The sequence below is a fragment of the Ranitomeya variabilis genome, chromosome 8, assembly GCF_051348905.1.
Source record: "Ranitomeya variabilis isolate aRanVar5 chromosome 8, aRanVar5.hap1, whole genome shotgun sequence".
Lineage (NCBI taxonomy): Eukaryota > Metazoa > Chordata > Amphibia > Anura > Dendrobatidae > Ranitomeya > Ranitomeya variabilis.
The window spans coordinates 65,041,812-65,054,919 of record NC_135239.1 but is presented as its reverse complement, the minus strand read 5'-3'; the positions used below and the strand labels follow the sequence as shown (position 1 = coordinate 65,054,919).

General features: G+C 43.6%; 1 protein-coding gene across 1 annotated transcript; it reads left to right on the top strand.

The window, feature by feature from the left end:
* Positions 1 to 956: 956 nt before the first annotated feature.
* LOC143788406 (serine/threonine-protein kinase Sgk1-like) lies at positions 957 to 12,392 on the top strand. The gene is made up of 6 exons (XM_077278077.1): positions 957 to 2,457; positions 3,848 to 4,103; positions 6,250 to 6,388; positions 8,042 to 8,185; positions 8,525 to 8,650; positions 11,235 to 12,392. Exons 2-6 carry the CDS (start codon positions 4,003 to 4,005, stop codon positions 11,298 to 11,300), a joined length of 576 nt encoding a protein of 191 aa, XP_077134192.1. The 5' UTR covers positions 957 to 2,457; positions 3,848 to 4,002; the 3' UTR covers positions 11,301 to 12,392.
* Positions 12,393 to 13,108: the final 716 nt, after the last annotated feature.

Genomic DNA, 13,108 nt, shown 5'->3' with positions numbered 1-13,108 from the left:
TCTGACTTTCGAGACAGTCGGGTTTCACGAAACCCGACTCGATCCTAAAAAAGCAAAAGTCGCTCAACCCTAGTCTTGACCTTTGCCCAGATGCCCTTGAGAGACCCCAGGACACCCCTCTTATGTTTGGTGCCGAGCTGAAACATCTCCTCTCAGATTTCAGCCATGAGGAGGAGACTGTAATAAAACCCAACGCCACTTCTTCCTGTCATTTTCCTCCTGGTCATTATTTTATATATATTGGACTGGTATTATCTGCAGGAGAACCAAAAGACTGGACACCCAACTGCACGGAAGACAGGCTGAGCACCATTTACTCAGCCGGAGAAGGGGGTTAAGGACATAAGAAAAGTCCAGTCCTTTACCCTGAATCCAATATATATTGTATATAAATAATGATGTTATATTCATTATCGTGTTACTGTGTAGTAATTCCATATGTGTGCATATATACACTTTAGGTGTAGGTGCAGGACTACCTGTACATGGACATACTCAGTAAGTGTGTTCATGTGAAGGTGTTCATGCATTTACAGCCAGTAGATAACTCCAACTGTACGTGGATCAATGATCTGCATGTGCATTATGGATCATTAGCTGCCATGCTATTTTAGCTTAAGTCTCTATATGCATTATGGAATTGTAATATGTGTTTTGTGTGAATGAGGAAAAAGAGTAAGGTTCTCTAGGGACAGGTCCCCTCAACTAGGTATTTGCCACTTTAACCCTAGCAGTGGTGAAGTTTGTAAGGGATGGATTGAATGTCTGTTAGAATTAGACGGTGTTTTTCCCACAGTCAACTTAGGTACTGTGACATCACTCCCTACTCCAGAAATTCTGACCTACCTAGTAAACATCTGCGTATCTATCTATGGAGGAACCTCATCAACGATCTTCAATCAAGATTACAGGAAAGCTGCCTGATGGAAGTCGTGTCTGGTGCATGTCAGCTGAAAGTCGTTTGAAGTGCCTGAGTCCGCAAAGCCAAAAAAAAAAAAACCTGTGACATCCAGCAGTCTCATCTTTCAGACATACTCAAAATCCTGCTGAATTAAGCTATAGGAGAGTAACGTGAAGTCTGGCAGGGTGACGGGTGCACACAGGATGATGTTGTCTGACCTATGCTCTGTAAGGGTGAAGCCATTCCAGAGTCTGACCAGTAAGATGACATTGGGATAGGCCAACACCTGATGATGGTAATGACATGACCACAGATTAAAGCCATAACAAAGAGACTTTGATAACAAAAGACTTTGATTTGACAACAAAAAGACTTTGATTAAGATCCAAGAAAGAAGAAGAAGGTGTACTCTGTGGATAGAGATGTGGGTTATGGTGAACGGCAGGGAAGAGATGATGGTCGTGTGGATGATGTGTAGGTACCTTAGTGCAGAATTATGCTTCATTCCATCCTAAACTGTTGCTAGCTATAATTGGGGTTGAGTAGGCAAATAAATCCAGCACAACACGTCCCTCAAATGTCATTGTTGTGTTTTCGACAACAGGGGGAATGTAGAAGGGTAGTGCGCCAAAATGTATATTTTTATATTGTGATGTGTTTAATGCATGTTTTGTGTATATACACCCCCACATGGAGGAGCGAAACCCATCCTCCAGCCTGCAGTATTGCAAAGTAGGTCTTTCATGAGCTGGTAGGACAGGATATTGAGGGGATGTACCTTTGCCAGTAGACAATAGACTTGTGATCTCATTCCTCACACCTGGGGCTGGACGCACCTCTTTTAGCTGGTCACATAAAAGGGACAAGAGCATGTGGTTCACTCTCTTTTGGCTCCCTTGCTTGCTGGGAAGATCATGGACGTATGTGGTGGTTAAGTATACTCTGTATCCCCTTTTCTTATGAGGCCCTGTACTACTCATTAGGGATAGTAGGCTATATATGGGAGGGCTGATATTGAATGTGTGATTTGGGTAATTTGGGGAGTATATTGAGGGTTAATACTGTGTGATATTGTTGTGATATTACTGTATACTGTAAACTTTTTGTTTTGTTTTTTCCACTTTGTGCTCAGAGTTTAGTGATTCCAGATATTTTTACCCTATTCATCAATTGTGATTATTTTAAAAAGTCGCAAATAGGACACAATCTTCATTCCAATTCCCTTTGGTAAATTTTTTAAGTATTAAAATTTTTGGGCCAAATTTTGGGTCAATTTTCAAAATGTGTGATTTGGGGGGACAAAAAGTTGCAAAAACAGTTCAAGGCAGAAAAAAAGACCTTTTTCGACTTTGCCTCAAATTCTTGAACTGTGCACCCCATTATGAAGATTCTGGCACCAAAACCAGAGCAACAAATACACAAGACCAAAACGAAAGTGATTAAAAAATGCTAATTATGCACCCGGGCCTATGTCTACAATTAAAATAAAAATAATGATTACCAAACATTGGCTGGAACATTAATTTCTAAATTTAGTAATATATTCTACATAATTTGTGCAAAAGGAAAAAAAAGAGAATGAACCGCACATCCCAAAATCATACGTTGATCTAAAGCCGCTAGGCAAAAATTTAAATACTGAACATGAGGTTTTCAGTTTAACATTCTGATCAGACTGTATGAAGCCCACTGCCCCTTCACGGCAAACCTCGTAGTGGGTCCTAACGCCCTAACGGAGCGGAGCCGTGCGGCGACCACCGCCACAGCGGCCATGCACCAGCAGGGCGGACGGCCTGTTGCCCCACAGCACCCATGCTGTGAGACTGAGCCCCCAAGACTCCAGACCGCGCCGCCCCACCAGCACAAAGCCACAGCAACAATGGCCGCCACACAGCACCAGCACCAAAATGAAAAGGAGTATTTAAACTCACCTTCCTCCAGCTCTTCAGTGAGAGCCAAAATGGGCTAGACCCCTTACTTTGCAGTCTCCTGCTAATTAAAATCACCTGAGCCAAATGGGAGGAGTGCTGGTCCAAAAAAAGAGACAAGTACATGCTATGTGCAAAAGGAAAAAAAAGAGCATGAACCGCACATCCCAAAATCATACGTTGATCTAAAGCCGCTAGGCAAAAATTTAAATACTGAACATGAGGTTTTCAGTTTAACATTCTGATCAGACTGTATGAAGCCCACTGCCCCTTCACGGCAAACCTCGTAGTGGGTCCTAACGCCCTAACGGAGCGGAGCCGTGCGGCGACCACCGCCGCAGCGGCCATGCACCAGCAGGGCGGACGGCCTGTTGCCCCACAGCACCCATGCTGCGAGACTGAGCCCCCAAGACTCCAGACCGCGTCGCCCCACCAGCACAAAGCCACAGCAACAATGGCCGCCACACAGCACCAGCACCAAAATGAAAAGGAGTATTTAAACTCACCTTCCTCCAGCTCTTCAGTGAGAGCCAAAATGGGCTAGACCCCTTACTTTGCAGTCTCCTGCTAATTAAAATCACCTGAGCCAAATGGGAGGAGTGCTGGTCCAAAAAAAGAGACAAGTACATGCTATGTGCAAAAGGAAAAAAAAGAGCATGAACCGCACATCCCAAAATCATACGTTGATCTAAAGCCGCTAGGCAAAAATTTAAATACTGAACATGAGGTTTTCAGTTTAACATTCTGATCAGACTGTATGAAGCCCACTGCCCCTTCACGGCAAACCTCATAGTGGGTCCTAACGCCCTAACGGAGCGGAGCCGTGCGGCGACCACCGCCGCAGCGGCCATGCACCAGCAGGGCGGACGGCCTGTTGCCCCACAGCACCCATGCTGCGAGACTGAGCCCCCAAGACTCCAGACCGCGCCGCCCCACCAGCACAAAGCCACAGCAACAATGGCCGCCACATAGCACCAGCACCAAAATGAAAAGGAGGATATTCTACATAATTGTTTAGAATTTTAGGGGTCCCAGCAGTTAAAACATCTTTTTCATTCAATGAGTGACTACATATCGCAGCAATATGCTTTAATTTAAATTTCTTGGATAGAAAACGCCTTTAAGTAGTAAAATCTGTATTTGTCTTTAGTGTATAATAAATGCAAATGTTCGATGTTACAGATGAAGGTTTTCTTTGGCATGGAGTACATGAGGTGCGGGGACTTTCACCAACTTCTAGAAAGGAATGGGCCACTAGACATCGCCAGTGCCAGGTAATGTGTTAAAGGACTTGTCCGATCTCAGAAGAAAAGTCATCAGTCACTATACATGACTGCCGACTGCCAGATTGTGACAGGGGGCAATGCGCACACGGTCACGACTTCCCTGTGTTCCCCAATCAGGTGAGTGATCCTGTGTACAATTTGCACATTTGTGGTCACGTGCTGACTAGTCTCACCCGGCTTCTCTCAGTAGTAAAGAATTGAGAGAGGTGCAGGGCACAGTCAGAACATAATCGCGAATATGTAATTTTCATTCATTCATTCATTCATTCATTGATACCTACCTTCTCGAGACTGCAGTACTGATAGTGTGCACTTCTTACACCGTCACGATTCGGCGGTCATATACAGTGACTCCAGACTTTTCTTCTGAGACCGGACAACCCCTTTATAAAACCCTCTAAGTTAAGAGGAATAATATAGAATAATGCTTCTAATGACTGATATGATTCCCAAGTTTCCTCTCTATGGGATCTGATACTTATTCATTTTCTCTTTGTCAGATTCTATACCGCCGAACTGGTGTGTGGAATCCAGTTCCTCCATTCGAGAGGCGTCATCCACAGGTAATCTAGTCAGTGTTAGGCCGGGTCACACCAGCGTACATTCTCTCATCTAAGAGAATCCGGAAGATGATCCTAATCGCACGTTGATTAAAGGGCCACTGTCACCCCCCCCCAGCCGTTATAAACTAAAAGAGCCACCTTGTGCAGCAGTAATGCTGCAGTCTAACAAGGTGGCTCTTTTAGTTTTTGATTCATTTATTACCTCAATAAAGCGTTTTAAAAATTGGCCACAAATACCAGATATTGTACCAGGAGGCGGTCGGAATCGTCCTCTATCAATCTCCCAACTGCCGTCACTCTTCTCTTCAGGGGCGATGGTCGCCGCCCCCTTCGCGCTGTTGCTTCTTAAATCCAGCGCCTGCGCTGTGCGTGCCTGCCTGGGGCCCGCACTGTGTTATTCATTATGCACAGTGCGGGGCTGGGGTTCCTGGGCATGCGCACTGCGCTTGTCAGACGCTCCCCCGGTCCCCTGCCTTCCAGCATTGCCGGAATATACAGGTTTCATTGCCGACGTTTTGAACAGCCACAAAGAACAACGCTGGAAGGCGGGGGACCGGGGGAGCGTCTGACAAGCGCAGTGCGCATGCCCAGGAACCCCAGCCCCGCACTGTGCATAATGAATAACACAGTGCGGGGCGGGGATTCAGGAACAGGGTGGCCGCACTGCCCGCACAGGCGCAGTCAGGCACCCTGCGTCTGAGCTGTGACTGACAATGAAGACTGCGCCTGCCCCAGGCAGGCACGCACAGCGCAGGCGCCGGATTTAAGAAGCAACAGCGCGAAGGGGGCGGCGACCATCGCCCCTGAAGAGAAGAGTGACGGCAGTTGGGAGATTGATAGAGGACGATTCAGACCACCTCCCGGTACAATATCTGGTATTTGTGGCCAATTTTTAAAACGCTTTATTGAGGTAATAAATGAATCAAAAACTAAAAGAGCCACCTTGTTAGACTGCAGCATTACTGCTGCACAAGGTGGCTCTTTTAGTTTATAACGACTGGGGGGGGGGGGGGGGGTTGACAGTGGCCCTTTAAAGTCTGAACAGAATTTGATCAGAGTGATCACAGTGTGATCTCATTTTTTTGGACGAGGAGAAGATGGGAAAAAAATGTCTCCATCTTCTGCAATCAGACTGCACTCAGATGTCATCCGAGTGTAATGTGATGTTTTCCATGGACTCACTGACTTGCCTATTGAAGCATGATCCGATAATCTGATCCAACTCAGGCATGTTGCGATCGGAAACAATCAGACATGTACACGGCCCCATAGAATAACATTGGTCCGAGTGCAATCTGATGTTTTGTCACCCAGTGACAGAATGATGCACTGTACCTGGGGTCTAGTCGTCCTGTCTGGTGTCACAGACAGGAAGCTGCAGATGAGCGGCCGTCATATGTCATACAGTGATCCCTACAGTGCGCAGGTAGGGTACATAGTAATGGAGTCATCTCAGATGAGCAAAGTACAGCAGGAAGAGAAAAGAGGTTTATTCCCATCTGTCATCATGTGACCACAGATAGAAGAAGAACACTTACTTTATACTCAGGTTATTTTTCTTTTTCTTACAGAGACCTAAAGCCCGAGAACATCCTGGTGGCTGAGACGGGCCATATTAAGATCACGGATTACGGTCTAGCACTAGAGAACATGCACGGAGACCAAACAGCCACCGGATTCGCTGGGACAATAGGTTACATGGCTCCTGAGGTGAGAATAGAATGTTTTTATTTTTGGTATATAAAAGGTTTTTCAGGTAATTTCACATTGATTAGCTTTATTTATGCGAGTTCATCAATATAAAATCATTGGGGGTCCGATCCCTCTGATTAGCTGTTCTTACAGAGGCAACCAGAGCAGAACATCGCACCTCTGTACTGTTTAGTGGTCAGTACTGAGGACTGCAGATCAGACCGTGTTCATTTCAGTAGGGACTAATCTGTAGTACCAGCAATCGCCACTAACCAGTGAGGGGAGCTGTGATGTCTGTTTATTGGTTATATCCAACCACCGGCGGAGGTGATAGCAGCTAATCAGTGGGACTGCCGGGTGTTGGCTCCCACCATTCTTATATTGATGATCTGTTCTGCTCATCAATATAAAGTATTAGAAACTCCCTATAAATGATTTTCATTATAAATATCACCCCTCCCCAGAAAAGGTGAGTAATGTGTGACCTCCGGGGGCTTCACTGCTATGTACCCCACAATCACCAAATGGGAGGACCAGAGCCTCCTACTCTTCCCAGCCTACATGTCTACATGGATAGTGAACTATGGCCGACCAGGTGTAATGCTGAGTTATCCGGACCATAGATGTCCTAAAGGGTTAATAAAATGTGTAATGATGATACAGGAAAATGTGTTATTTTATGTGCATTTATTACATTTATTACATAACACGCATCAGATGTATCAAGTACATCGGACTAACTGATCTGTGTATATTAGACAAGGCCAGCCGCCACCTCCATACTATCAGCCATAATGCCACAGAGAGCTCCTTAACCCCTTCATGGCATATGGCGGACATGCCGGATATATGTTGTGTCTCTGCTTTCATGCGGGCTCACCCGCAGAGCCTTCATCTTTTCCGGCAGATGATGGGTGATTTAATGAGCCATCATGTGCCTTTATCAGCTGCGGGTGTGACATTGCTCTGTCTATGTCCGTTAACCTGTTAAATCCTGCTGTCAATCTCAGACAATGGCATTTAACATGCGCAGGCGGGGGTGTGCGTTTTTCCATACTCCCATCAATGGGCCCATGACATGATCATGATCTCCGAAAATGGCAAAACAAGTAAAGGTTTTTTTTTTTACATATCTAAGATTTTCTTTTTCACCACTTAAATAAAAAAATATATACATCTTTAGTATGAGTAATTTCACTGACCTGGATAATCATATTGTCAGTTTTATCACATAATGAACATGGTAAATAAAAAAAATGTAAGTGCATCACATGATAAAAGGAATGATGTCAAGTACAACTCGTCCTTCAAAAAACAAGCCCTCATATAGTTATGTGGATGGAAAAATAAAAAAGTTATGGCTCTTGAAAGAAGGAAAATGCTAAAACAAAAAAAGCTGACAATCTCTTGGTATGAAGGGGTTACAGTGTGAGCCGGTAACACACTGAGCCGAGCGTTGTGTGCGCCGTCACACCCATATATATTACATTCACTCTGATTGTTAATATAGTTTATTAATTTCATTTATGGAGCCTAATTATGGAAGATCCTTTGTGCCTCTGACTGAGTAGTAAGACTTACTGCCATTACTATAGGATCACATAACAATATGAGTGACATATACGTGCGGTGACAGGAGGTGGCACTACTAATAATGCTGCTCTATGGCAGATCCTGGACATGCAGGAGTATAACGCCGGAGTCGACTGGTTCTCGCTTGGAGTCATCATAAACCAGATGCTGACCAGTTTTACTATCTACAATCCCGCAGTCTTTGATGAGTCCTCCTCCGGCGCCAACGACATCATTGAACAGGTCAGCATGTTCCCGGTATAAGGGTCTAGTATTGGGGTCATACAATGTTAGTAGTCCCTGACCCGGAGGCTGTAATTTTACTGAACACAGCCTTACACAGACATCTTCTCCCAATCCTCAACCTCGTAAACAACATTTACAATGTCCAATTATGGATAAGAGAAGTAGAAATCCATTGCTTGCACCCCCTCATCACTAAATATCACTATCATATACCATCACAGCACACAACGCGTCATGGAGAGCAACAATCAGAAAGAAGTGATCACTGTGTATAATCTTTACTGGTCAGATCACAGGGTTCACTTACTAAATCCTAAATACATTTCTCCTTTTCAGCTCCTGCAGCAAGATCCTGTCCAGCGACTAGGAGTCCATGGTGAGATCCGAGAACACCTCTTCTTCCAGCGAATCGATTGGGTCTCTGTGGAAGCCATTAGGATGGCCCCACCATACATCCCTGTAGTAAGTAATGGGCAGAATTCTCCCATGGATCTGAATAAGATTCTCTCCCACAATCGTCTACGCTTTTGGTTCTGTGATACATTATGTTTAGTGTCAGGGTTGGAAAATAATTTCGCTCGCGTTATTGGACAATGTAATCTCTTAGCAGTGTATGTCTAGTCTATAGGATTGTTCTTCTTTCAGGCCCTTTTGAGGGTTACATGCAAATAATTAACTAGTTATAAGTTCTGTTACGTACAAGCCATTTAAAGGGAATCTGTCACCCCAAAAATCGTATCTGAGCTCAGGCCACCGGCATCAGGGGCTTATCTAGAGCATTCTGTAATGCTGCAGATAAGCCCCCAATGTTACCTGAAAGATAAGAAAAACAGGTTATGTTATACTCACCAAGGGGTGGTTCCTTTTCGTTTTGGGTCCGATAGGTGTCGCTGTCCGGGTCCAGGGCCTCCTATCTTCATTTGCTGACGTCCTCTTCTTGTCTTCCTGCCATGGCTCCTGTTGAGGGCAGAGCAAAGTACTGCTGGGCCTCTCTGACCTTTCCCGGCGCCTGCGCACTGCAGTACTTTGCCCTCAACAGGGCACACAAAGTACACCTGCGCCGAAGCCACGGCAGGAAGACAAGAGGAGGACATCATCGTATGAAGATAGGAGGCGCCGCACCCATCAGACCTGAAATTAACCGGGACCGCCCCTGGGTGAGTATAATATAACCTGTTTTTCTTACCTTTCAGGTTACATCGGGGGCTTATCTACAGCATTACAGAATGCTGTAGATAAGCCCCTGATGCTGGTGGCCTTAGCTCAGATACGATTTTTGGGGGTGACAGATTCCCTTTAATCAGACAAAGCATTGCATAGCCGTCTGTAGCTGGAGCTAGAGAAGACCGCCCTTGGTAAAAAAAAATTTACATGAGCCCTCCATAAGGAGCAGTTCATAAGATGTTTATATTTTTCCTGCAGACCTGGAAGTAATTATAAAGAAGATTAATTTACATTTTTAAATAACATTTCTCCTTTTTAAAGTCTCCACTGCTAATTTAGACCAGATGAAAAATAAAACAAAAAATAGGGACACATTTTTGTCAAAAAACAGAACTGATGGAGCTAGGCCAATTCAGAAAGACCTATAGGTACAAGAGAACGAGAGACACCAGGAAGAACAAAATATATTAGAGTAAAAAAATACCAGTGTATACTGGTGTGGACAAAGAATGGAAAAACCACTCGGAAAACAAGGAAGACCAAAAGGAGGAGGCACCGAGACGCAGGTCACTTATTGCAGGAAATAAGTATCAGGACAAAGAGGTATCTTTCCTATATACCAACTGCTGCTGTGTTTCCATGATGTTTGATTATTACTTTTTATATAATATTTTCATGTTGTTTGTGAGCGCCTTCTGTGACACCACTTACCATACTAGATAATAAAGGTATTTTTACTTTATAGAAACCTCTTTGTCCTGACACTTTTTTCCTGCAATAAGTAACCTGCGGCTCGGTGACTCCTCCTTTTGGTCTTGCTGTTTTTTTTTCAATTCGGAAAGAGTCTGTAAACAGGTGAAAGTGTTCAGAGCTGAAGTGATAAGTACAGATTGTACTGATATAAACACATCTCGTTCTCACCATACTTGGGCTATTGCCTGTTACCTGCACATAATTCTGCATCCTATGTATGATGAGACAGAAATGTGACCGGCCATAGAGATGATTAGTGGCGCTGCAGCTCATTGAAGTGACCAGACGTCAGCTGCAATGCTCGTGGTGCTGGTTTTGTCTCTAAGATATTATATTCACATTTGAAAACGTTCCTTTAAAGGGAACCTGTCACCAGGTTTGTCCCATATGAGACCTTTCAGCCCTGATATACATCATTCTAATGTGCTGTATATCTGCCCCCATTCCAACATGCAAGACAAGAAAAAGACCTTTTACATACTCACCTACAGGGCTTTCGGGTTCGATGGGCATCGCTGGTGTAGGTCCGGTGCCTCCCTTCTTCTAGCGATGCCGTTCCCCTTCTTGCTTCATGTGGATGACGTGTCCTACATCATCCACACAATGTCCCCGGAATTGCGCTCCTGAGCAAACGTACTTATGACCAGGGGGCAGAGTAAAGTCCTGCAGTGCGCATGCGACGGAACTCTTTGAACTTTCCTGGTGCATGCGCACTGCAGGACATTGGTCGGCCCTTCACAGGGCTGAGAGAAGTGCGCCTGCGCAGGAGTGTGATACCGGGGACACTGTGGATGACGAAGGACGCATCATCCACACGAAGCAAGAAAGAGGAAGGAAATGCAAGAAGAAGGGAGTCATCGGACCAAGACAGCGATGCCCATCGGACCTGACCTCCCGTAGGTGAATATTATAAAAGGCCTTGCTTGTCTTGCAGGTTGGGTTGGGGGCATATATACAGCATATTAGAATGCTGTATATCAGGGCTGAAAGGTACTGGCCTTATCTCATATGGTACTAACCTGGTGACAAGTTCCTTTTAATATTGAACTATTATTTTCAATACTTAAAGTCAAAACTGTTTGATTAGTCACTAAGTTCACCATGACTTTTTCTGTATTTTTTTCTATAGCCAACTAAGCCTAATCCCAGGTTCCGTGCTTTTAAGAAGTTCAGAGGGTTTCCATTTTTCAACTGAAAACCCTCAACAAGACACCGGCTCAATAACACCAGAGCAAGCTGCGTACCTGAGCTTCCAGAAGACCACGCCGAGAAGACCGGAGCATCGGATGTCCAACACCATCAGGAACCTCCAAATAGCTAACTATAAGTGATAGGTATAGGTAGTTATAGGTTAGATAGGATAGGTATATTTAATCTTTAATAAAAAAAAGAGAAAAAGATAAGGCTAAGTATAGGTAAAAAGAATAATTCTAGGTAAGTATTGCTAAGAATGTATAAGTATAGGTAAATGTAGGTAAGAAAGGATAGGTATGTTTAATCTTCAATAAAAAAAAAGATAAGTATAGATAAATAAGGATACGTATAGATAAATATAGGTAAGAAATGATAGGCCCCGTATATTTAAAATAAAAAAAAATAAAAAAAGATAACTAAGGATAAGTAAGGATAAGTATAGATAAATATAGGTAAGAAAGGATAGGTATATTTAAAATTAAAAAAAAAAAAGTATAGATAAGTAAGGATACGTATAGATAAATATAGGTAAAAAATGATAGGCCCCGTATATTTAAAATAAAAAAAAAAAAAAAAAAGATAACTTAGGATAAGTAAGGATAAGTATAGATAAATGTAGCTAAGAAATGATAGGTATGTTTAGTCTTTAATAAAAAAAAAAAGAGAAAAAGATAAGAATAAGTATAGGCAAAAAGAATAATTCTAGGTAAGTATTGCTAAGAATGTATAAGTATAGGTAAATGTAGTTAAGAAAGGATAGGTATGTTTAATCTTCAATAAAAAAAAAGAAAAAAAAGATAAGTATAGATAAGTATAGGTAAAAAGAATAATTCTAGGTAAGTTTTTCGAAGAATGTGTAAGTATAGATAAATATAGGTAAGAAAGGATAGGTATGTTTAATCTTCCATAAAAAAAAAGAAAAAAATGATAAGTATAGATAGATAAGTAAGGATACGTATAGATAAATATAGGTAAGAAATGATAGGCACCATATATTTAAAATAAAAAAAAAATAAAAAATGTAAAAGTATAGATAAATATAAGTAAGAAAGGATAGGTACCATATATTTAAAATTAAAAAAAAAAAAAAGAATGTAAAAGTAATATTTAAAATAATAATAAAAAAAAGATAAGTATAGATAAGTAAGGATAAGTATAGATAAATATAGGTAAGAAAGGATAGGTACCGTATTTTCCGGCATATAAGACGACCCCCCAACTTTTCCAGTTAAAATATAAAATCTTCTTAAAAGTCGGGGGTCTTCTTATACGCCGTATGTCATCTTATAGGGCCGGTGAATATGTGCCTTTTGGCGTGGGGAGTGGTCCCGATGACGAAGAGAGGGGGCGTCTCACAGTAAAGTGTGAGTGGAGTATATCCCCCTATTACCTCATTGCGGCAGCGTGGGGGTCTCTGTGCTGGGAGCGGCAGCTCCTCTTCGTGCCGTGGGTGCTCTGTGCCGTGGGTGCTGTGGGGCGGCGGCGGCGCATCTTCTTGCAGCGTCGGGGCTTCTCCGGCATCTCCTCCAGGCCCGGAGGCAGTCCGGCAGCCCATTGCTGTGATGCGGTGGCCTCCGGGAAAATGGCCGCTGGGGGCGGCGCATGCTCAGATTCAGATCTCGTCTCCCGAGATCTCGGGAGACGAGATCTGAATCTGAGCAGCGGCCATTTTCCCGGAGGCCACCGCATCACAGCAATGGGGCTGCCGGTGCCTCCGGGCCTGGAGGAGATGCCGGAGGAGCCCCGACGCTGCAAGAAGATGCGCTGCCGCCCCACAGCACAGAGCACCCACGGCACAAAGAGGAGCTA